Source organism: Colletes latitarsis, chromosome 4, assembly GCF_051014445.1.
Source record: "Colletes latitarsis isolate SP2378_abdomen chromosome 4, iyColLati1, whole genome shotgun sequence".
NCBI classification, from domain to species: domain Eukaryota; kingdom Metazoa; phylum Arthropoda; class Insecta; order Hymenoptera; family Colletidae; genus Colletes; species Colletes latitarsis.
Window position 1 is genome coordinate 39,419,905 of NC_135137.1, and position 23,611 is coordinate 39,443,515.

A 23,611-nucleotide genomic window follows, 5' to 3' on the forward strand; every position below is an offset into this window, starting at 1 on the left:
TAATAAAACAAATTCATCAATAGTTTTCAATAAAAAGGATACAGTTTTCATAAATTATGAAAGAGCTATCAGTACTTAGTATAAAGTTCATATTTTTCGGTGATCTCATAATATAATACAATACTTTCGTTTATCGCTTACACAGGAAGGTGATTTTTAATAAAGCTTTGTACAGTTATACAACTTTAGATACCGAAATTAATGATCTACAAGTTTTTAGTTTTTAAAATGAACGAAGATAATTTATCGACCTCAAACACTCTGATGCTAAAACGCCCAAGTTTATCGTGGAATAGTTTGTTACCTTCAACGTTAGATGGCGCCTATTTATCAATCTCAAACCCTCTGGTGCTAAAACGCCCAAGTGTGTCGAGAAATCCATCTAGCGAGGATGATACGAACTATTCCACGACAAACTTGGGCGTGTTCGCACCAGAGGGTTGTGAGATTGATAAATAGGCGCCATCTAGCGTTGAAGCTATCGAACTATTCCACGACAAACTTGGGCGTTTTAGCACCAGGGGGTTTGAGGTCGATAAATAAGCGCCATCTAGCGTTGAGGGTAACGAACTATCCCACGACAAACGGGCGGCTCTTTCGACTCCCACGAGGCGGTTCGAAATTACTTTGCGTAGCTTCAGAGAATCGAGAAAGAGAGCATGTCAGTTTGCCTTTGTTCACTTTCCGAAACTCTACGAGCTCACGTACGCGTGATCTAGCATAGTGTGAGTAGTGCACTGTCTAACTTTACAGCAGAGATGCTAGACAGAGCCCCGAGTGCGCTGGGGACACCTCACTCTACTTTCTCACACTATGCCAGAAGATACGTGAGCTCGTAAAGTTTTGGAGAGTCGATAATAACAAACTAACACAGGCCTTCTTTTCTCGATGAATTTTTAAGAAACATCGACAGGAGGTGCCTAAATTTTTCGGCGAAATTGAAAAGTTTCAAATCGTTCTAAAAAAATTATTCTCGGTTGCAGGGGTGAATTACAATCATTTTTGGTCAATAGACATACCCCCGAAATCCTAACCATTTCCGAGAAAAAAATTCGAGTAGGTGCAGAAACTTTTTGGCGAAATTAAAGTATTTCAAATCATTCTGAAAAAATTATTTTCAATTGCAGGGGTCAATTGCAATCATTTTTGGCCAATAGACATACCCTCGAAATCCTAACGGTTTTCGAGAAAAAAAATTCTTTACCAAGTAATTTCAGTTTCTATCTCACTAAAATGGTAATGGGGCTCTGGGGCCCCATAAAAATGGGTCGAAAAAATAGATTGGATGTAAGATCTACTCGTATAGCTCGTCTGTGCTACAACGGTGAAGGGAGCCAGCTGAACATGAGCGTGCACTGATAACGGTGTCTTCGACGACGCTCAAGTATTCGTAGTGGTGTTCATTGATACGGTCTATATGTGTGGCTGTGGCGTTTACTGGCGCCACCTGGCCATTTTGCGATAACTAAACGTGGTTTCATCGCAATATATGTGGGCTTGGACCGTTTGAACGCCCTGGGTCTCAGTAGCACCGAGTCAGTACTCTCAGTTCGTTGTCGATCGGCTCACACACAACCATCCAGGGGGCTGTCACAACCACTGACCACGTTCGCCAAATTCGACCCTCGTTCGAGATTCCGGCGACCTTGGCCATGCTGCTGGGTAAATATTCCGCTTTATAGAATCGCTACCGGTATCTTTTATCGCGCCCAAATGGCTTCACGAACCACTGCTTGCACCGGTATTGATTTTGTCTTATCAGGGAAGGGATTCATTGATGACGAATGTCGAATTGAGAATCGTCAGTTGCTGAACGATTCTCAATTAGAATCTTTTCCCGACTGCATGGACCAGGTCGAGGGTAAACAGTAGGTACACGCGGTGCCAACTGAAATGGAGAACTCGTGCTTTTCTTACATTGATTTTTCTTGGGAAACATTTTTCTTCGTAACTTTTTAGTGTGAGATTTATCGAATCACGTGTTCGTATCTCGTAGAGCAATAAAACTTGGTTATTATCAGCGATAACTGCATTTAGAAGAATATTGTATAATTAAAATAAGTAAATATTAAATTTTAGTAGACGCAATCATCCCTGAAACCAGTCGGGCACGTTTGCTACGCTATGAATGGATTTTTACTTAACGTGCGTCGTTGTAAAAAAGAAAACAGTGTTTATGGAACGAATTTATATCGCGTTCATTGAAGCTATTGCGTAATACGCCCGGAGCACATGATCTCTACGCGAGTTTCGCAACACAGCCTCCTTGTTAGAGTCAATTTGTACCGCTGTTTGCACGTCGGAGAGCAACGCCCGTGGTATTGATTCCACGTGAAGGCTGTATTGTCACAACGGTCCCTTCCTCGGAACGATTTCCCTTCTTTACGCGGCTTGTACGAAAAATAGCAATCGATAACTGCGAATGGAACGCTGTATGGGGTGGCTAGTGGAAACGCAAGGTGCAATTGCGTGTTAATACTTCCTAAAACGTGTACGTGCGTCGTCGAGCGTCGTAAATATGAACTTCAATTAATTAAGAGAGATATCGTTGAATTCGTATCTGTAGATAGCGCCATTTTGCCATTTGAGACGGATGCAATAAATAACAATTTTCGTCATTCTTCGATACAGCGATTTAAATGGTTTTTAAAAAGTGCTCGATTTCTCTAAAGATTCTTCCTATTTAATCGATATTTAGGTTAAAGTGCAACCACCGTAAACTTCAATAAACCGAGCATTTAATAAACATTGTCTTCATTGGTAAATGTGTTCGCTTTGGACACGCAAGTTACTGTCAGAATATTTTCGTGATCGACTGTACTCGCGTAGATCGGATCCATGTCAACTCGTAATGTCAACTTCAAAGATAAACTTTAAGTGACTTATATTCTAATAACAGCTTCTCTTGTTTCGTACTTATATCTCGAATCGGCGACGTTGAATCAAAAGATACGCTAGATAAAATTGGGTTAATATGTACTCCATTGTACGCATCGTCTATGTACATTTTTATTTGACGAATAAAACCATTAGGGAGACTTATTGACGCAAGAGGAAAAAGAGAGACAGAAAATCCAACATTCTGTGCAGATTTTCGAAAGTGCACGGACCTCTTTAGCCTACTTTCCCGCGATAGTATCGACAACGCGGGTCATTTTGGCACGAACAAATTGCGCAAGTCGTCCCGCGGAAGACCGTTGTCACCGTGTTCCGTTACACCATGCTCGTCCCGATTTCTCGCGAAAGAAACGATGTCGATGCCGGTTTCGATTATCCATAACAATATTATTTCGTTCCTTTCCGGTTTCTCTACACCATCGAGTTCCATTCGCTTAGAACGAATCGCCCCTGTACCGTTAATCATCCTATGGTATTCATCGACATCCAATCCGCAATTTCTAAAACCCGTTCCTCTTTATCGAAGAATATTGCCTATAATTTACGACCATTAAATTATAATTCCTATAATAATCACAGCAGTATACCTCCTGAATCGCTAATCTCGGACGATCGCTATCTGTTAACTAAGCTTAAACGGTGTAAGTCTGTTTCGAATCAACGAAGACTATCCGCGATCACATTCCTGGATTCTGCGAGCTGTAGCAATCGGATGATCGTTATTACGGTTTCGTTGATCGTTATTCGCGCAACCAGCGATAGATCCGAGGAACGTGTATAGGATAGCAAAAAAAGTTCACGCTCTGTTTGAAGCGAGTTTAGGTAGCGACGAAAGCCTGGTGTGCATCGTTCAGGAACAAGAATCTTGCCGGGAGTCTCTTTTCATCTGTTTCTTACATCAGTCGGTTGGCGATTTGCATTGTAAAACGATCTCTTAGTTGCATCCGTTCCTCCACCATCTTTAAAATGAGAAAACGGGGCAAACATTAGACGCGTTTCTCCACCCAAAAATCTTCAATTTTTCTCGTTACTTTCATCCCATACAGATTGGAAAGTAAAAAGACTTCGCCTCGAGCTGGGATGGTCTTCGTGCCGTTGGAAACACGGATTATTTCCGAGCGGTTTTTAACAGAATACAATGATCTTGCAGCGGATCGTTTTGCATGGTCGCTTAACCGTTGATAATTAATCGACGAACGTTTCAGGGGCAGATAGAACGCGGCTGACGTACGTGTCAGCGGTCGTCGTCGGCGCCGGGACGGTGGCCGTCTTCCTCTGGTGGTGGTGGGCCAAGAGGCAGAAGGAAAAACCGCCGTCCAAATGGCGGAAGGTCGGCGAGCTCAGCGATCTGATCGCGTTTCCGGTAAAATCGCTAGGGTCTGTACGAATGACGTCGATGGAGTGCACGAAGCTGGGTCTGCAATCTGGCTGGATGAGAGATCGGACTCTGTTGGTCATCGACCTCAATGGACACTTCGTCACCGCCAGACAGGTTCCAAAAATGGTCCAGGTAGGAAATTGCAACATAACAGAACGTGATATCTCTCGCTTCTATCAGTGCGTAGATTTAGCTCCTCGACACGTTCACTGCCAAATGAAAACCGACAATTAATTTAACATTCTGTCCATTTACGAATAAAAAATGAATCCCAATCTTGAGCCCTCGAGCAACAATGTTCGAAGTCCGTAGCGTTAATAAATTGGCTAAATACCATATAAAACAGGAAAGTAGTTTGCGAGGGAGCATCAAGAGTATTCTGAAGCGTATTTTATACGACGCTGCCTCGATACCGTGGAGAGTAATTACGCGTTACACGCGCTTCGCCGCTGCGAGATGATATAAGATGGTTCGTGATCGAGCAGCCAGCGAATTACTTAATCTAATCAACGTATCTTTGCTTTGCAAACGCGTGCACCGTTGCTCGGAATAACGAGAAGGAACAACGATCGTGAAAGCCGGCGAGCGGATCAAAAGCGCATCGATGCACGGTAATCGCGTCGATTCGGCCATTTCTTTTTTCTCATCGGCGCGATGTCTTCGCGGATCGTTAAATTCCGGCGTCAGTGGTCCCAGAAGCCGCGTTTCGATCGGAAAATGCTAAAAAAGGACGCGTTCGTTCAGGAAACGCGCGACTTTTATAATCGAAATTAACGAACCGTTTTATCCTCGTGGAAACGCAATTTGCAACGGGTGTAGCGAATAATTAATTCGTCCCGAGACGCGTTTTTCCTTTGAGGAGTACCTCGAAGATAGTTTTACGAGAAACTCATTTTCCATTTGTCACAGATCGCTCCGGTTAGAGATGGGATCGAGTAGTGGGATTTTTGTTCCCAGGTGATACCCAGTATTACCGGCTCGATTCTCACGCTTTCCGCCCCGGGGATGATGTCCGTGTCCATCGATTTGTCGCGAATGAAAGGCAAGGGATTCCGCGTGGCCGTGTGGAGCCAGGCTGTGGCCGCGTGCGATTGTGGCGAAGAACCAGCTAGGTGGTTGTCCCGTTTCCTCCTTCAGGAAGACGTTGGCTACAGGCTGGTTTACTACCCGTTACAGTATCCGATGCGGGAGGTCAGGAAAAAGACCAGAGCTTTCTGGGTGACCCCCGACGACACTGTAAGATTTAGCACAGTTATAATTTGTTAAGACGTGGTACACCCTGTGAAGACACGGTCTCCTCTTCCGCAGGGAGCTTATCCAGACTCCACGAGCTATTGCCTGATAAACGAAAGCTCGGTGACGGATCTGAACAGTCGACTGGAGGAGCCGGTAACTCCGGAAAATTTTCGGCCTAACTTCGTCGTGAAAGGCGCCGTCGCGTACGAGGAGGACCAATGGGGCTGGGTGAAGATCGGCAACGTGATTTTCAAGAACGTTATGCCGTGCACCAGGTGCATCTTCACCACCATCGATCCGGGGACCGGCACGAAGAACCCTAACGCAGAACCTTTGAAAACTCTCAAAAGGTATGTCCTGAAAATTATAGAATTTCACCATAAATCAAAAGGTTTTCGATTCTCACAGCCGCCATATTTGTTACTTGTTCGAGTTGCAGGATATTTGTATTTCAGTAATGCTTCACGCGTCGCGTTTAAGTTATTCGAATTTACAATTTCGATCAGAGTTATTTGAAAACAGAAGTGAAAACAGTATTCACCTTAAAGCTACAGACAAATGGCGGACCCTGCTTTCCGTCCGTTCACTGGCGACAGTCCAGTGATGGGAATTCACCTCGGTCTGAGGAGTTCAAACGGCACTGTAAAATTGGGGGATCCAGTTTACGTGGGCGAGCCTACGGTGCAACTACCTATGGTGACGCCTCCATAGCTACACCGATGGGCTTCTTGCGAAGACGATGTTCTCGTCCTCGGGGAAGCCGACGGATCCTTCTACAGAGGTCTTTCATCTACCGAGGGTAGCAAGAATTCGTAGCAAAGGCCTACCACTTAACATTCGCCACTTTCAATCTCGAATCGAATAGAGGGGTGATCCGTGATTGGTGAACGCGACTGGATCGAAAGGGTTGTTCGCGTTCCTTTGATCAGAGACTCGAGTAAATCGCGCGTGACTATGGACGCGATATTTACGGTACGACAGTATCGTTGGTATTTATGAAAAGTGTATTCCGTTTACGAGGAGATTATTTGTACGAGTAGCAGCGGGGATATCCTCGAATGTATTTTTTCTAAATGTCGATTGTGGATTTCCGGTGACGTTCGAGACGTTTCGGCGCGCGGCCTATCGAACGACTTCGTTTATATTTATAGCAAGTATATTAATTAATAAATTATCGGAAAGAAACGTGTTTTCCAGACTCGCCGAGCATCTCGATCGTTATTTTCCTGTTGGATGGCACGATGAACGGATACATTCGTTTTATGACAATAATATTTATTTATTTACACTACAAAACAACAGGGACGATTTACATAAGAGAGATAATGCGTTCAATTCGAGGATCAACACACCTGGACGGATACCGATCGACGGCAGCCATTCTCTTATTACAGTTTCCTGTCTTCAGGAAATCAAAAAAGAGAACAGCGTCGTTTCGAGCGCGAATCGAATGCGGTGAACGTTCGACGAACATTATATTACAAAACACTATGATGGAGTGTTATCGATTTACAAAGGACACGGAGATTTATTGGTTCTCAGTTTCACCGCAATCGTCGGCGCGTTAGCAGCCTTAAAAAGAAAGAAACAGACGAGGAAACAAGGGCTGCTAAGTGAAAGGAAACCTGTATAGATCGTTTAAGAAGAGAGAAAAAAAAAAACAATCAATGCTTGGCACCGTTGCGTTCCGGGAGGAGCTATGTACAAGTTCGCGCGAGTTTCTTTTCGGCTTTGCGCGATTCGACGAAAGGACGAAGGGCCAACGTCGAACGCCGACAGGAAAATACGTTTCACGTACACGGTTGACGAAAAGTTCCGGTGAAGCTGTACAATTCGCTAGAAACAGTTTAGATTTACAATTTCGAATACATCGAGTTTCCCGTTTCGCGCAAAGCACGTTCCTGCGACGAGTCGTCGAATCTCGGCCGTGTGAACCTATTTATTCGCTACGTATAGATGATAAATCGAAGAATTAGAAGATAAATTGTAGAGGAGAAAAATTAGAGGAGCGTTTCGGAGACGTTGGAGGACGAGATACGACAGCGAAGGAAGAACAGCGAAGCGTAGGACAGAGAGAACGAGGAGATCTCGCGATCTAGCGTGATTTCGCGAGGTGTTGCGTTTCAGTTTTGAGGACGATTCCACCATCGACGAGAGATACTTCGGACCTCGGGGACAAGGGGGCAACGTGTTGGCTGGTTACGTTGCCAACGTCGTACCCGTGCTCCTTGCGACAGTTACGGCTCGGCGGTGGCTCCCACGTGGTCCGACCACATCAGGACCATCGAATCTTTTCTTGTACTTCCTCACCCTAGTTTTCCTTTTGCACCGATTTCTAGATGATGGAAGTGATCAGTCTCGCCTTGAAGTTAACGATGCGTTCGCTTGTTGCTGCTAGGCGCTGTAAATCAGAGAATAGTCTCGTTAATTTCCCTAAAACTCTTTCCATCGATTAGGATCTTGCCTCGGAAGAAATGCATAAAAGGAAACTGCATATTTCTGTATGTGAATCAGCGGTCTAGGCAGCTAAAGAGAGTCGAGGCGAGCAGAAGGTATTTTCTGGATTCCAATTGTAATGGATCGTATACTTTTTTTTTCACGAAAATTACGCGAAGAGGTATGCAACGCTTTCGCAGGAGACGCGTTCCGGCCGCTTTCGACGTTTCTTGTACGCGCGACCAAAGTTTCACCGACTCGAGCGGAAAAACCGTCGTTCGTCGGTGCCGTTTCGTTTTGACCTACGAAGCCGGAGTCTGTAACGGAGTTTCCGACTTCTGACGCTGATGGGAAGCGAATTCCGCGCGATGCTCGAAGCGTGAACGCTTTCCAGCCGATGGCCGCCGCTGACCAGCAAATTTGCTCGACGAAGGTTACGTATAATGAACGCGATTAGCATTAACGACGGATAGACCGCGTCTTCCTATTTTCTTACTCGTTGCGATACGATGCAATTATTCGATCGTGGGCGTCGCGAGAAACAAAACGTAACTCATCGAGACACTAAAGCTGACGAGATTTGTCAGAAAAGGGGGCTATTCTATACATTATCCCCATCTCAAACACTTTCTTTCGCGCTCGTCTTGGATTATAAGACACCGCCATATTGGAAAATACTGTTTCAAGGGTCTATCGTCTCGGATTAGGATGTTCGGGTTTCGAAGAGCTGGTGAGCCATGCCCCTGACAATATCGCGTGCCAGGTGGTAGGTAGCAGCTGCTTGCATAAGTCAGCCGGCAATTGGACGAACTATTTCATAGAGAAAGTCGCTTACATTTTTGCTTTCCATCGATCCTGACGGGGGCACTTGCGTAATCAGCCGGTTTTAATATCTGGAACGACAACGCGCCGCGCACGCGCAACTTTCGGCGAAATCTCGGCGTCGAATTCGAATCCGGTTCTGTGGATCGTCGAAGAAATCGTTTAATTTTCTCTCAAACTTTGCAGCTCCTTCGTCGCCTACGACATTGCAATTCTTATCACGTTTGCTTTCCCATTATTTCAGAGAACACCTCGCGAAGAATTGCATTATACGTTGGACGAGCAATAAACGCGATTCGTGGTAAAGACTGGTTCGCAGTTAGTTTATTTCGATAACCAGATTAGTCTACCTTTCCCCGCTGATTGATTCGTTCCACGATCGATTTGGAATGCAATTACTAATAATTGCACGTTGGACTCGAACCTGTAGTGTCTGTTGATAGTTTCAGATTTTGCATGTTGATAAGAGTCAGAGATGAACAAAGTACTTATTTACTCGTTAAATTAAATTTTACCCATTTCTAATGAGAGCGTTGCGCGAACGCCTTTCGCCCGATAAACGAAAAAAGCGTTTGTTTTTCCAGCTGCAAATCGCGAATGCGCGTTACGATCTTGATAATACAATGTAGTTTCACTTTCAAATGGATCGATTGCGTAAAACAATACGAGAAAGAACCGACGCGACGAAAAGTTCAGTTTCAAGCTCGTTCTGGAAACGCGATTTCCCCGATTCGATCTCGCGTCCGTCACACGCTGTTTACTCGGAAAATTCCGGTCGAAACGACGTCGTCGTAACGATTTTGGTTCCTTTTCTCGTCCGCGTCGTCTCCGCTCCGGTAGACATAATCGATTTCTAGTCCGCGGAATTCAATCGAGCGTTATCCAGCAACGCACGACGAGGCATCGTTCGTGTCCATGAGAAAAAAACCTTCTGCCCGCAATTTTTTACGCTCGTTATGCAAAGCGTATCATCTACATAACAATGGCAAGAAACCAGTGGCGTAACCAAGGGTGTGCAACGCGTGTCCCCGAATTCGAGGGGCCCCCATTGCGTAACAGATGCAATAGCTCTCGATTTACGATTAGTTTCTTAAACGTTTGCTTTCGTAAATACGTAAATACGCGAATTCCAAAAACTAACCACTGTTAGAAATTTCACTTACATAATGAGGCGTAGGAAGTTATTAATCGCAGACAATATTATGTCGAACATTCCGTCAGACAGGCACCAACTTACAATACGAGTGCATAACTGTTTTCTAGCAACAGTTTATGTAAACGTATTTACATTCTTACGCGTTTCCTTTTATGTTACACTATTTCTTTAATAATTAGACTATTATAGAATATTTGATTTGCACCAAACAACGATTAAAACGTTACTTACAAGGATGAGGTCCTGTAGGAGATTCGATATTCCTCTGTTCGCGATGACGAAGAGCCTGGTGACCGGTCCCGGGACCGCCTCCGGGGTTTCCTCGGCCTTCCCGTCGACGCCTCCGGAAGCGCTGGCGTGACTTCCGCTTCCAGCCACCAGCTGCAAGCAATCAAAGCCTCCGGTTAGTCCGACACGGGTCAGGACGCGTCTGTTCTCGGGGTGAGCACGAAAGAAGGATGAAAGACACGTTGCCTAGATCGGCCTTGATCATTGATCGTTCCGCGAACGTTCTTTTTTTTTTTTTTATATTGTACTAATGGGAAGAATAGTTGCAGCGTGTAGCAGCTCCACGTCCAGCTCCAGCGCTCCCGACACTACGGTGCTTTTACATCCTGAATCCTACTTGCGGCTACGATCCATCGATCTTGCTGCTACGATCCTTACGTGCGCTCCTTCGGCTCGTGACATTGTTTGGGGATATTTATAATAGGGTGTCTGTACGCAACGAGACCAACCTGGGACTAAAGTGATACATCTCCGTCCGACCCAAGGAGCTATTTTACAAAATGGTCGCGGTACGGACACCCTACAGGTGCAAAGTAACTATAAACATATTTACCAGGACCCAAATAAGACGATAAAATTACTGGTGAAAATTACAGGCAGCGTGACGCACGCTCGAGGATACTCACCGCTGTTAGGTCCGTTTACGGAAGCGTACGTCACGCACCGTGCTACTAAAAGTTTGTTGCGCGGGGCAGACGAGTCGGTCCATCGTTTCGACCATGCGTACAGGATATTAGCATAATCGTGTCCGGTGTGACGGAGCCGAGTCGTCTGCCAGGACTTTGTCCACGGTGCGTTCCAACAGCAACGAGTTAACTACAGCTACCTCACTAAAAATATGGTGCAATGGACGAGTACGAGATCACAACAACGAGAGAATCGGCATTCGATCAATGGCTGCCCTGAGATTCCGAGTCGAATCGGCCGGGATGTCCAATCAGCCAGTTGCTTCGCCGAAAGTCTTTAGTCGGTGGTTGTCGGTGTCGCGTCGGGACCGTTGGCCGGGTGGAACAAGTGGTTTCGGAGGATCGAGAGGGTGGTTTCGGGATCAGGGATGCTGCTCTACACTCGTGTTAGTGGGAAAATATGACGATGATCGGTATTAAATGACTTCGAGATGAGAGACTAAAAGCAGCACGAACGCTACGCGTCTTCGCGAGCGAGGAAGCTTCTTTTCGAACAATGGTACCACGCGTATGCCCTTTTAGTCGCTCAGACGAGATGTTACGCAAAACGCAGATGTTAGTGACAATAACGATGGATCGCGAGTGAAACCTGACGTACACAGGGACCATGAAACCGACTCTGCGCCTCGCAAGAATTGCGCGCCAGGATCTCCAGAGAACGGTTTTCACCGTTCCAGGTGGCCATTTGTCGGCGTTACTTTCCACGCTCGGAGATCCGGACGCGCGCTTCGAGCACGATCAAGGCTGAGGAGAAGGTTGCAGAAGTACACTCAAGCCTACGGTAGACAAGGAGGATGAGATACCTGACGAAGAAGTAAACGGAAGGCGGAAAGTAAATGGAGGAGACGTGCAAAACGAGCGGTTGGCGGTCGTTAGCCACGTGCGAGGAGTATGACGTGCAAATCAAACACAGCCGTGTGCAGTTATTATGCTCGCTGCGCGAATGGCCGCGTGCTTCGAGCCGTTAAAGACGCGGTTCGCTGTTCACGGACACGCGAAATACTTCTTTTTCGAGGGACTACCGAGCTAACACGTTCGACGGAAGCGAAAGTTGCCATCGGAATTGATTTCAGATGTTATGGTAGAACATGAACAGAGTTCCTTCCAGTCGGATATCAAACTTAAGTGTGAAACAGTTTATACAGGGTATTCGGCCATCTCTGGGAAACATTTTAATGGGGGATTCTAGAGGCCAAAATAAGACGAAAATCAAGAATACTAATTTGTCGATGAAGACTTCGTTAAACAGTTATTAACGTTTAAAGTTCCGTCCGTACGGAATTTTTTTCTAGAAAGTGAGTAGGATTTCGGGGGTATGTCTATTCACCAAAAATGATTGTAATTGACCCCCGCAATCGAAAATAATTTTTCCAGAACGATTTGAAATTTTTTAATTTTGTCGAAAAATTTCACACATTCTCGAATTTTTTTCTCGAAAGTGAGTAGGATTTCGAGGGTATGTCTATTCACCAAAAATGATTGTATTTGACCCCAGAACCTAGAAATAATTTTTCCAGAACGATTTGAAATTTTGGAATTTAATTGTTAATAACTTTTTAACGAAGCCTCCATCAATTTTGGCCTCTAGAATCCCCCATTAAAATTTTTCCCAAGGGTGGCCGAACACCCTGTATACTAATGCAAGTATCGATGCGAGAGTTCCGGATGTTGAAGAAGTCACGATAGAAAATGGCAGTTGTGGGTGGATATTTTGGGCGCTTCAAAAGTTCGGAACCAAGGTGGACCACAGCGTGAGAGAAACAGGACCGTGTAAAAGGACTTTGCTCCTCAAAATGGCTGACTCGATCGACCTAGTTTCAGATCGCGAAAGTATCGAGCGAACTAGGTGGGTTTTGGTGGAAGATTCGTGGCCCTCGAATGAAGTATTCCGGAAGTGCTTGGACGCGAGGTGCCCCAGCGTAGCGTCAGTGAAGAGGAAGCGGAAACGTAGAGAGAGAGAGAGAGAAACAGAGATACAGAGATAAAGAGAGTGAGAGAGATAAGTAAAGTGAAAGAAGCAAGGGCAAACGGAAGACGACGAGGCTCCCCATTGGGACGATGTTCGGACGATGGCCGAAGATCGGAGGATAGGAGCCGTTCGGTTCCGTCGACCAGGAGATAAGTGCATTTGGCAGTGTCCGTTCGGCTCTGCTCGGAAGGATTGGCGTACCGGTGGTAGGTTGCCGGCTCCTGACGCGGCCGGTGCGTTGGTCGAGGATCCTGTCGTGGCCGAGGAACCAGCTGGAGCGGCAGCAGGGGCGGCATCTTGGGGAGCCGGGCCCAAGTCCCGAGAGGCGCTTAAGCCGAGCCCTAGGCTCTGCGTACCTGCCACCACGCGGTACACCGTGCCCGCCGCTCTTGCCGCCCCGTCGGCCGCTTGCTAAACGAGAACAGAGACGAGAACTTTCCTTTACTGATCCGCTCCTCGGGTTTACCCTGTCTTTGCGTATTTCTTTTCGTTCTTTGGATATCTGTGAAAGTCCGCGACTACCGACTTTGGCCCCCTCCGCTACTTATCGCGTCGACACAGGACCCTGCAAAGCGGCTGAAATTGTTCTTTAACTGTTGCGGAGGACGAACCTTTCTCCTCCCCCGGGCGGGGGAGGTTCTCCCGGTCGTCAGCGTCTTCGGTTCTTCCGCTGATCTCCTCGGCTACCGAATTCTCTACATCGTGGACGCGCAACGGATACAACGCGGTAGCTGCTGCTTCGTTTCTGGGTGAAAAGTGGAGGACTATTTGTCGCGTCGACTATTATTGCGTTGGCGAGGACGCAACTCCCCGAAATTTCACTCAGGATTCAAATGCATCGAGTACGTATACCGTTCGAATCAATTTTTCTACGCTACACCGTCGTCCTTGTTCCTAGAATCACCCTGTAGATCTATAAATTGCACGTTTCTGAGTTTAGCTTTCAATTCCGGCCCGAGCATACTTCTGTTAATTGCGATCAGAAATAAAGAAAGTTGCCCGGGGTGCTGTTTCTGCAATAATAACGCGATGCGTAGATTATTAGAGATCTATCGTATTTTCTTCGAACTAGTTTATCTACCGTGTGTACGTGATCGGGCTAGTTTATGTGAGAGAACCTCCATTGTCCGTATACGCTAACAGTAACGACGCGATTGTGAACGCGCGAAACTGGTCGATGGATGTCTGCCTTTTACGGAGCCAGAAAACTGCTGTTCGTTTTCTTGCTGTCATACGCGCCGCGAAAGATCACATTGTATCAACCAATGTCTCTGTAGTAGATCAACGAGTTTAGGGTGACTGCAATCGGATAGATGGTCAAATTCTCGATTTATTTTGTCTAGCGAGTAACGAGAACGCTTCGACGTTGTCTGGGATAATCATCCGCGAGGCCAGGTCGTGCCTAGGTCAGGAACCTTGGAATAGTAACCAATCGACGGAGCTTGGCAATTCGGTTGAAGACTTTCACCGGTGTCTCGACTAGGCGCCCTTGCGGCCGTCGCGATACTCGCCTCTTACTTGAATATTAAACAATCTACCGGTCTAGTCGCGCCATTATCGAAATCCTTGCGTTACTGACGCCGAGTTGCACTTTTACGAGCTCGTTTTTTTTTTTTGCGTATCACATAGCAGAAATAAACGACTGAATCGATCGGCAGGTGATAATATCGATCTATTAATTCTATCCAGTCGAAGCACATTCGATACTTAACGCGTCGACTGCCACGTCATCCGGATGTGAGTGACACTTGACACCCACAGAATGGGTTTACCGAGCCACGAGTCAAATTCATTGATTAGAATATGGGAAAAGACTCGATACAATCCGATTAGTTACAAAAGGAGCCTCGAAGGCTCAAAGTTTTAAGGTTCATTCTACTAGTTGCACAAGACTCGACCCCTCGAACACTTAAGACTCGTTCAAGCTTCGCTTTTACAATACTAGTTTCATGAATTATACATAGATCGCGGCCAGAAAACCGTGCGCCTATCGCAGGGCCGACTTAAATGGATTTAAACGAAATAAAAATGATTTAGCGAGTAGAAAGTCTTCCGAAACTTCCTCGATTTATTTATTAAAACGTTTCAACGATCCGTCTTAGTTTCTCTTCGGCACTAAAGATTGACAACCGAGATCGTAAAAGAGTTGCAACTGGAAGACACTTTCCCCGCGAGTTTTATATTCGGAACGAGAGTCCCCTAAATCCAGTTGCTATTAGACCAGTTCCTTAGCCCGCCTAAGGCCGTCCCTGACGGGTCGCGTGCGTGAGTAAGTATGGCAGTCGAAGTGTTAATGTTGCCCAAGGAATCCAACGCGAGATTGCATCGAGAATTTAGAACAGCATACGTTTGAACGAAGCGTGGCAAACAGGCCTATTACGAACGTTTCAGAATATTATTAAGCAAAATAAATCACGGTTTGATGAATTTTCACTCGAATCCATTTCTCTAACGGAGCGTCGACTAGTTCGTTTGCTTCCACGATTCGAAACGAATGCGATACCTCCATTTTTCACCCGACATTCGACCAGGGTCCAAAAACCGGGGAAAACTCACCCTGATAATGTCGAAGAGGAAATTGCCAGAGCCCGCGCCGCTGCCACCGTTGCTCGAAGAGCCTCCGAACCCGAAGTTCAGGAACCTCTTGTTTCTGTTCTCGTCGTCCTCGGCTTCCACCTCGTCCAGCGGCGTCAGTTGCGCCGCCGTGTCGTCCGTTCCCTGCTCGTCCGCGAACTGCACTTTGACCTCGTTGTTCTGCGACTCCGCCGCCACCTCGTTCGCCCTGTCCTCCGCCTCCGGATTCACGTCCTGCAAGCAAACGTTTCATGGTCGATCCCTTCGAACTGGAGACGAATCGCCGCCGGTCGATCGCCAAGGAACGCGTTGGGAAATCAACCCTTCAGATACGACTGTCAACCCCAAGCGATACGATATTTTAGTCATTTTCGGAGGAGTTACGTCACAGGAAAGATGTTAAACGAAACTAAATATTCTGTCAAACCTCACCTAACGTTCTATTCGTACCAAAGGGCAATTTCTTTACCCGTAAATAAATAACAATTGCGTCCAGCTGGTAAAATTTGACAACAGTTTAAGCATCGACAACATAATCGGGCGTCGTACTTGAAGGGTTAACGAGAGTTACTCGAGAGTAGCTCTTTGGCATCTGGGCTATGCTCGGATCATCCGTTCAAGGCTTCCGAGCCGTGTTTAGATCCGAGCTCGATCGATCTCCCGCCGTGAATTATTCATGGCGGATGATTTCTCCACCTGCTCCCTCGAGGCGACGCTCGGGAACGTTTCTGCGATTTTGGCGATCGATCGACACCCCCGGATCGATATTTTGGCACGAAGGTAATGAAGCGTGCGACGCGTGTTCGCGCGATGTCTCGTAATCGGGAAACGCGTCGATCTGCAAGTGGGAAGCGCTACCGGATCCATACGCGCGAGTCTCGGATCAGATCGATCGCTTTCTCCCCGATGCCACTGTATTTCAAAATCCACGATATCGAGAAGAAAACGATCGATGGTTTAGGGTGCGAAGGTGTTTCCAAGAACGTAAAAGCAGCGTTGATTATGGAGTGCAACCGCATCGACGCAGGTGACGCGTTGCTGAGGTTCGTAACTGCTGGTGCATTGTCGTTAAGTGATCGATTACTGAAAAAGATCCATCGCGATCCAGTTCGAACACCTTCCAGTCAACGATACGTTAAACGATGTTCCACGAATCGATGCAACGTCGAACGACTATAGCGGATGACTGATTGGCGCACCCATGGACACAAAGAAGCAGCTTGTTCGAAAGGGTCTAGAAAGATGAAGCGTCGATGGAACCGGTGAATGGCCTCGAGGACGACGACGACGAGACGGAGATCTCGCAAGAAAGGTCGTCGTCACGCAAGGTCGATCGGTCCGGAAACGATCGCGGGCGCGACTAACGATCGATCTCTGGCGAAGCTTGAAATGATCCGAAAGCGAGCGGTAAACCGTGGTTCCGATCGTCGACCGGAGAAAAGCCAGGAGAACGAGAAAGAGATGCTCGATGTTAGCGTTTAGAGAAACAGAGTTTTCGCCTGTCGGCGGACACGGACGATGGATGATTCCCGAGGGAAGACAGAACATAGAGAAACGCATACACATACAGAGAGAAGTAGACGAGTTAGCGAACACAAAGAAGAAGAGTGGTTTGGCAGAGAGACAGAGCTTTCGCTCCCGCAGCAGTCCCGATTGCGCGGTGATTGTCCTCGCCGAAAGAATTCGTTTGATTACTCCTCGTTCGGTTCATTGACCTCCAACGGTTCGCCAAGTTGGCCAGGACGCGGTCAATCCACCGTGTTGGTGGCGACGGTCGTCCTGTCAGCGTTCTGAGCGTCGTTGGTCGTCGAGGGACTGCCCGATTCGTCGGAAGCGATGGTCGTCGAATCCGCGTCCTCGTCCTCGTCCGGCGGGAAGGTCGGCAACGCGATCGAGACCTTCGAACCGTTCGAGCTGGTCGACTTGTATCCGTTCCCGTTAGTTCCCTCGTCCTCGTCGTCGTCATCGTCGTCGCCAAAGGGTGACGCGGCGGTGGCCGTCGATCCGTCGTTGGACGCGGATCCACCAGCCGGTTGATTGTTGCTGAGGAAATTGCGCAGCACGAGAGGGCCGACGGCGCGGATGATTTCCGCGGCTATCGCGTTCACCTTTTGTTCGACCATCTAGAAAACAACAGCTCTTAGCTGGCTAGTTCCTTGGAGCTCGACACGCTCCCCCTACTCGAGGATGTTTCCCTGGGCTCCGTCTCGTTTCGACGTCGTTTCGTAATCGAGGACGTCGAACTTTTTAGATTGTCTGATTCTGTGATCTGTCGTCGAAACGTCCGTTCACGGGACCGCTTTACCAAGGTTCGATCGAGGTCGATGATAAATCTGTCGTTAGCCTTCCCAGGAGTGGTCGAGAGAAGGTTACGCGAAATCGGAGGTGTTTTTTGTGGTTTCGAGATCGCCGAAATACTGGCTGCTCTGGTGATCGTGGATGGAGGTGCCGAATGTGGTTTTGCGATGAGGAGATTTTCATCGGGACTCGGGGAAAATACGATTCCCGCCCGGTTCGAGATTGTATCTTAATTCGCGAAAGCAACCGAATAATCGAGTGGCTGCACGATCGGGCGACAGAACGCATGGTAAACGAGGAAACTCTGCGTGAATCGTGAATCGAACGTGAAACTTTCTTGATAGGAATGCCGATTCAACGGTTTCTCCTCCGCCTCGAACCGTTTCTGCATTTCGTTCGCGCTTCTAACTCGATTCGCATAAATTGCATTCGTTTTCATAATAACGATTTGTCTCATTCCGAAGAACGTCTCTTCGTGCTCTGCCTAGAAGGACGAAGAGCCACCCGTGATCGAGACTTTCTATCTTCCGGCGAATTAAATTATCATGGTCAACGGACTGTCCCGATGTTCCGTTAATAATAATTCGAGTCGACGAACGAAATTTCGTCGCGCGTGCCTCCTACGATACAATCTCGAGGACGTTCAATGTCCTCTAATCCGTAGCAGGATACCGAAGGACAAAGGTGGGAGTGCTTCAATGGTCCTGGCCGTCTGCAGGATTTCACTGCGCTTTGATCGGCAACGGCTCACCTGTGAAACTTCCGGGAACAGTTCCCGCAGGATACCGATCGTCCTTTTGCTCCGTAGGGCTGCCTCGTCGTCGGCTTCGATCATCATCAGCCGATCGAGCGTCTGAAAAAAGTTTCCCTTCGTCCCAACAAAGTGTTTTTCATTTGCCAACGAACGATTTCTCTGCTTCGTTATTCCGCCGCTTAAATCCCGATACAGCCTTGGGTTCCTAATCGTTTGTCAACGAATCTACGTGATTCAGGGAAACAACTAACTCGTATCGACGAAAACTACCCGTTAGGAAACCTTCGATTAACAATTTCTCCAATACTTTTATATGAAACCAAATTCTTTGCTAGCAATTGCTACGAATGCTCATTGTGAAAAACTAACTTACTTAACACGAGACACCGAAATGATCTTTGCTTTGCGTTATCAACGGAAACTAGGAAGTATCGGAGAGTGTAATTTCATCGTTTGGAAGCTCGTTGAAAGTGACTGGGAGAGTAAGTTAACGTCGTTGTGCAATAATGGCAGCAGATAGTGGAGGGCAGCGTCAAGTCGGAAGGATCTTTATCGTGGCTGTACGAAGTTTACGGCGCGTTGGTCATTTAGCTGCGAACCGAGACGCGAGAGCGATAAAAATAATTCCGTTGAACGGCTGAGCTGTAAAGTTGCGTCCAACGGTAACTCAAATAGAATTACCGAGTTAAACGATGCGATTGCGTATTATTAGAGGAATGGTGCATTAGTGCCGCTACAATTTGTTACTACAATACGTAGTTTTGAGCGGAACGCGCGCGTTTGCGTTACGAGCGACGTTGTTCGTAAAGTGAAACGGAGCATCGAAAGAATTTACAAAGAATTCGTGTACCTAATTTCGATGCTGACCCAGTCATCGACGCTTTCGACTTATTTCGTTGAAAGTGTTTTTATAGTAAATTTCTCGTATTCTACAAAAAGAATATAAAGAACGGAATTTTCCATTACGGTTCAAAGTGTCGATTATTGGGTCGTTTGCCCCGTTGTTTGCTGGTTTATGTTCTATTTCGGTGTAGAACCGAGCCTAGAACCGAGCGTCTTTTGCAACAACAGAGAGAAAAAGTTACCAACAAATTAATCGAGCCGTCTTGGACACTTGGACGGTCATCGGACTCAAAAGTTGCTTAACCTGGTTGCCATGGTTCACTTTCCCTCAAACTCCCCTCACATTCGACCGGCTGTTACGATATTCGTTCCTACACGTTACATTTACATTCACAGAAATTTTTTCGTCCATCGCGATCTCCGCTCTAGTGACTTCATCTCGCAATTTCACGCTGCCTTCAAAAGGGAACAGATCGACCACTTTCGAATAATCGATCCTCCCGTAACAGGAGAATCTAGGAAGTCCGACGATGTACTTTCAAAAACCAGCCTCCCCCTGTTACCTACTCTGTGCTATTTCGATTACGAAATGTTTTAAGGAAACGCTAATCGTTAATATTATATATTCATACTGTGTTTAAGTATTTGAATAATTCAAGCATTCAAATGTAATTCGAAACATTTGAATAATCAGCAAATAATTCGATTAGGAGCCCACCAGTCTTGATAGAGTCGCGTTTGACCACGCATCGAAGTCTCCTCAGACTCGCGCTTGACCACGCATCGAAGTCTCCGGAATAGGCGCGCAAGCAGCGTTCAGACTCGCGCTTGCTGTCGACCGATATTTTCGATCTGTGGTTTAAAATGATCGATAAATCGACCGGAACAGGTTCGCTACTAACTGTAGCTCGATTAGAAGAGTATAGATAGGGGGGGAATCGTGGCAAAGACGTTTGGGAATCGCTGTCGAGCACGGTGCCTCGGGAATCACAGATCAGAGAGAGGTTGAAAGACGCGTGCACGTGAATGCGTGCACGCTTACGCGTGCGCTTTCCATTCGGCATCGATCGAGCGAAGAAAGTGTTCGCCGTAACTCTGCGAGTGTTCGCGGCCAGTGAAAGTGTCGAGCCAAAGAAGAGAGCCGGTTGGACGTCCTGGCTTTTCGACGGACTGTTTCGATGCTCGCCTACCTTGCCCGGTTCGCCCAACCTTTCCATTGAAAAATTCTTTCGCCAGGAAATGCGAGACTTTCGTCCATGACGCGCGAGTTTCGATGATGACCTTCCGGTTTTAGCAACCACGTTCTTTACGACAGACTTTTTAATGGATCCCAAAACTATACTCGACAGCATTCCACGAAGAAACGCAAGGAAGCCAAATGATTTTTAATTCCGAGCCGTAAATTGTAAATTCTCGGTATGCCGGGCATAAAATGATTTCATCTCATCGAAGAGACGATGTCAATGTCAGTCCTGGCAATTTAAATATTTACACCGGTAATTACGCTAACCACGCGAAGGCCATCGGAATGGCAAATCCCCGTTGCTAGTCGAGTTTTCATCGAATCGAGAGAAGCGTTAGAAGTTCGGAGAAATCACTGTCGGCCGACAGGAAACTGCTGGGAATATTATCACCTTTGAAATGGAAATCGAGCGATCGAACTCGCGAACGTTATGCATTCGCTTGTAAAACGGCAAGAAGCAAACTGCTGGATAACAATCGCGAGCGTTTTTTCTGTCGCGTGTGTTCCGCGCGCGGTCATAACGCTCGGTACGAGTGAAAGAGGCTCTCGTCAAAAGTGAAACATCATCTCCGATCACCGAATCGATCGCCTCGGTCCAACGATCGGTTCTTTTACAGGACATTGAAGTCGAGGCGAGAACTTTCGCAACGATCGACGCCCGACGTTTCTTCCATCGTCGGTTAACGCGGCAATTAACCGCACTCGTGCTTGTCGCCGTAGAACGGCGAATTTTGCAAACGGAAACCGAAACTTTCTCCGATTCCGGGGCTAAAGAAGATGACCGATCGAAGTCGATCGACGATTTCAACGGGAGATCCAGATAAACACGTGCGACTTCTGTCGCTAATACAGGGTCTCTTGCGATACAAAACGCGTACGCGTTGAATTATTGCCCAGTTTGCACTAACTTTGTGCCTTGGGCGCCTCGGTTGTGAAAGGGTTCGTTTCGATTTACGCGACTCGTTTCAAATTCTTTGCGTTTTTCCCCTGGAAATGTGGGGCGAATTAATTCGAGTTGCTCTACGACACGGAGGCAGTGTTCACGTACTGTTCCAGCGTCGAATTAAGGATATGTAGATCCTAAATACTAAGCAAACAGCGACTCAAGAACGTTCGTGGACAGAGGATCTTTTTTTTGAGATGCTTACCTCGGACCGAAGGCGCTCTCCTTCGGGAAGCGGATTCGAGCTGACAAAAGCCACGCACAGCGCAGTCGCCAAGATGATGCATGTGGACTTCATGTTTGTTTAGGAGAATGTATCTGCAAGAAATATAGTTTTATAAATCGAGGGTTCGCCAGCGTCGTTGATTTTTACGGAATTTTTTTGTAAATTCGTCATGTTGGACCGGAAATGGTTCGAGAGGATTCTGGAGACAAAGCCGAGAAGGTGAAGGAGTCAGAGCGATCATCCGGGAGAGGGGAGGCTCTCCTTTCCCGAGCATGGATACGTTCGGAACTATCACTTTCGACGAAATGAAAGTCGAGAATGCTGTTGGCATCCTCGACGCCGGAGATTCTCGAGGAAAGATGGTCCGTCGTGTTTTACAATTAACTTTGCTCTTTGAATGCCAATTAAATTCATTTGGAATGGTTAATTTATTAAAATTTGTAATTTAATTCGATGTCCGGTTCGTCTCGAGGAAAGGAAAAATAAAAAGTCTGATTCGTTTCGTAGTTCGATGACGCAAAGATGACCGAAGATCAATGACGCAACGACGGCTGACCAAATACTCGACAATTCCCCTGACACGTGCCGCTCCAGACTCTTTTAAATGTATCTTTCGCTAAATAGACGTTTCTAGGTCACCGGTACGCATAGAAAAATCTTGTCGATCGGTGTTTTGCGATCGTTTCTTTAAACACGGTATTAATTTTCATCGCACGCTGTGGAAATCAGAAATTGAAATGGGACTCGGCTACCGATCGAGTCTATAATTGCAATGGCGAGCATCCAGAATACAATGGCAACGCGTCGAGGCAATATAGATTCAGTACGCATGTCTTCCAGTTAGTCGATGGTGCAACCTTGCGCGTTTGAGGTCAAAGATTAGCAAGTTTCGTTAAACAAAGCCCGTTGTTGCGCACACTGAACTCGAATAATTTATTATCGCTTCCCTCTCGGCGCCTCCGTTTTAACCGGAACTAAAAACTGTCGTATGCGTTCTATTCCCGAAACCGTGAATCGCTGATAAGGGAAACGGTCGCGAGAAAAGAAACGTCGAAAGACGACGGACACGTGGGGAACGTCACAGTTCGACGGAAAACGTCTATTCTCCTCGGACTCGCGAGTTTCGAGTTTCTCCTCGAGCTCGTCGTTCTTGCCCGTGAACCACTTGGCGAAGATTTTCACTTCGACGATTCTTGCTGCACCCGGCGCGATCCTGCGGCACCGGGAAACCACTGTTCATCGAACGGGAACTCGAGGAGGAAGCTCGAACACTCTGCACACGGGACAACCGTCGAGCCTTCGATTCCGTTGGACGGAAGTCCCGGCGTCTAGGTTTTCGTTCGAAATACCGGAAGCTAGACGGTTTCCTCACTGATGACAGGGACCCCGTCACGTGGTCCGTTTCCTCGTGATCGATACCGAATCGCACGAACCGCGGCCGAGAGTGCCGTTCGTCTAGGAACTCACCACACACCGTTTATTAATCCGTCACTTGGTAACTTTTCGACTGGCCGCTTCTAAAGAGGACCCAAAAGGAGCTCTCGGCGGCTCTTGCTCTCGTCGGCTTTTCTGTGACTGTCTGTGTAACGGAGCTTAGTGAGCGGCTTTTATTAGAAGGAGGGGCCTGGCGCCACCTCCACGCTACACTTAAGCCTCCGTCCTCTCTTTTCCTCTTTCTCTGCTCGCCGCCGCCGTCGCGCGATGCTAAAGAGAGGGATCGTCGACGAGCGTCGATCCGGCCGTCGAAAGAGATCCTCGAATCCGGCCGTGAAGATGAACGGAAGCGAGGATCCCGTCGATCGATAGCGATCCGAGGCCTCCGTGGTCGGCTCGATGGACAATCGTTTGGCTTTTGTGGCAT

The 23,611-nt window shown here is 47.1% G+C and overlaps 2 protein-coding genes across 5 annotated transcripts; one reads left to right on the forward strand and one right to left on the reverse strand.

Moving 5' to 3' along the window:
• The first annotated feature begins 1,267 nt into the window (after window positions 1-1,267).
• On the forward strand, window positions 1,268-7,100 carry LOC143341468 (mitochondrial amidoxime-reducing component 1). The gene is made up of 5 exons (XM_076764503.1): window positions 1,268-1,662; window positions 4,104-4,408; window positions 5,234-5,512; window positions 5,585-5,862; window positions 6,061-7,100. The coding sequence occupies exons 1-5, from the start codon at window positions 1,653-1,655 to the stop codon at window positions 6,221-6,223; spliced, it is 1,035 nt and encodes a 344-aa protein (XP_076620618.1). The 5' UTR covers window positions 1,268-1,652; the 3' UTR covers window positions 6,224-7,100.
• Window positions 6,771-23,373, reverse strand: LOC143341469 (uncharacterized). Of its 4 annotated transcripts, none has more exons than XM_076764505.1 (7): window positions 23,218-23,373; window positions 21,730-21,842; window positions 18,493-18,594; window positions 15,426-15,677; window positions 13,071-13,280; window positions 10,158-10,307; window positions 6,771-7,913 (listed from the first exon to the last, which is right to left on the reverse strand). In XM_076764505.1, exons 2-7 carry the CDS (start codon window positions 21,820-21,822, stop codon window positions 7,848-7,850), a joined length of 873 nt encoding a protein of 290 aa, XP_076620620.1. In that variant the 5' UTR covers window positions 21,823-21,842; window positions 23,218-23,373; the 3' UTR covers window positions 6,771-7,847. The 4 variants fall into 4 exon arrangements, with proteins under 4 accessions (XP_076620620.1, XP_076620619.1, XP_076620622.1 ...); XM_076764504.1 differs by having other exon boundaries at window positions 23,225-23,372; XM_076764507.1 differs by lacking the exon at window positions 18,493-18,594.
• Between the last annotated feature and the right edge of the window lie 238 nt (window positions 23,374-23,611).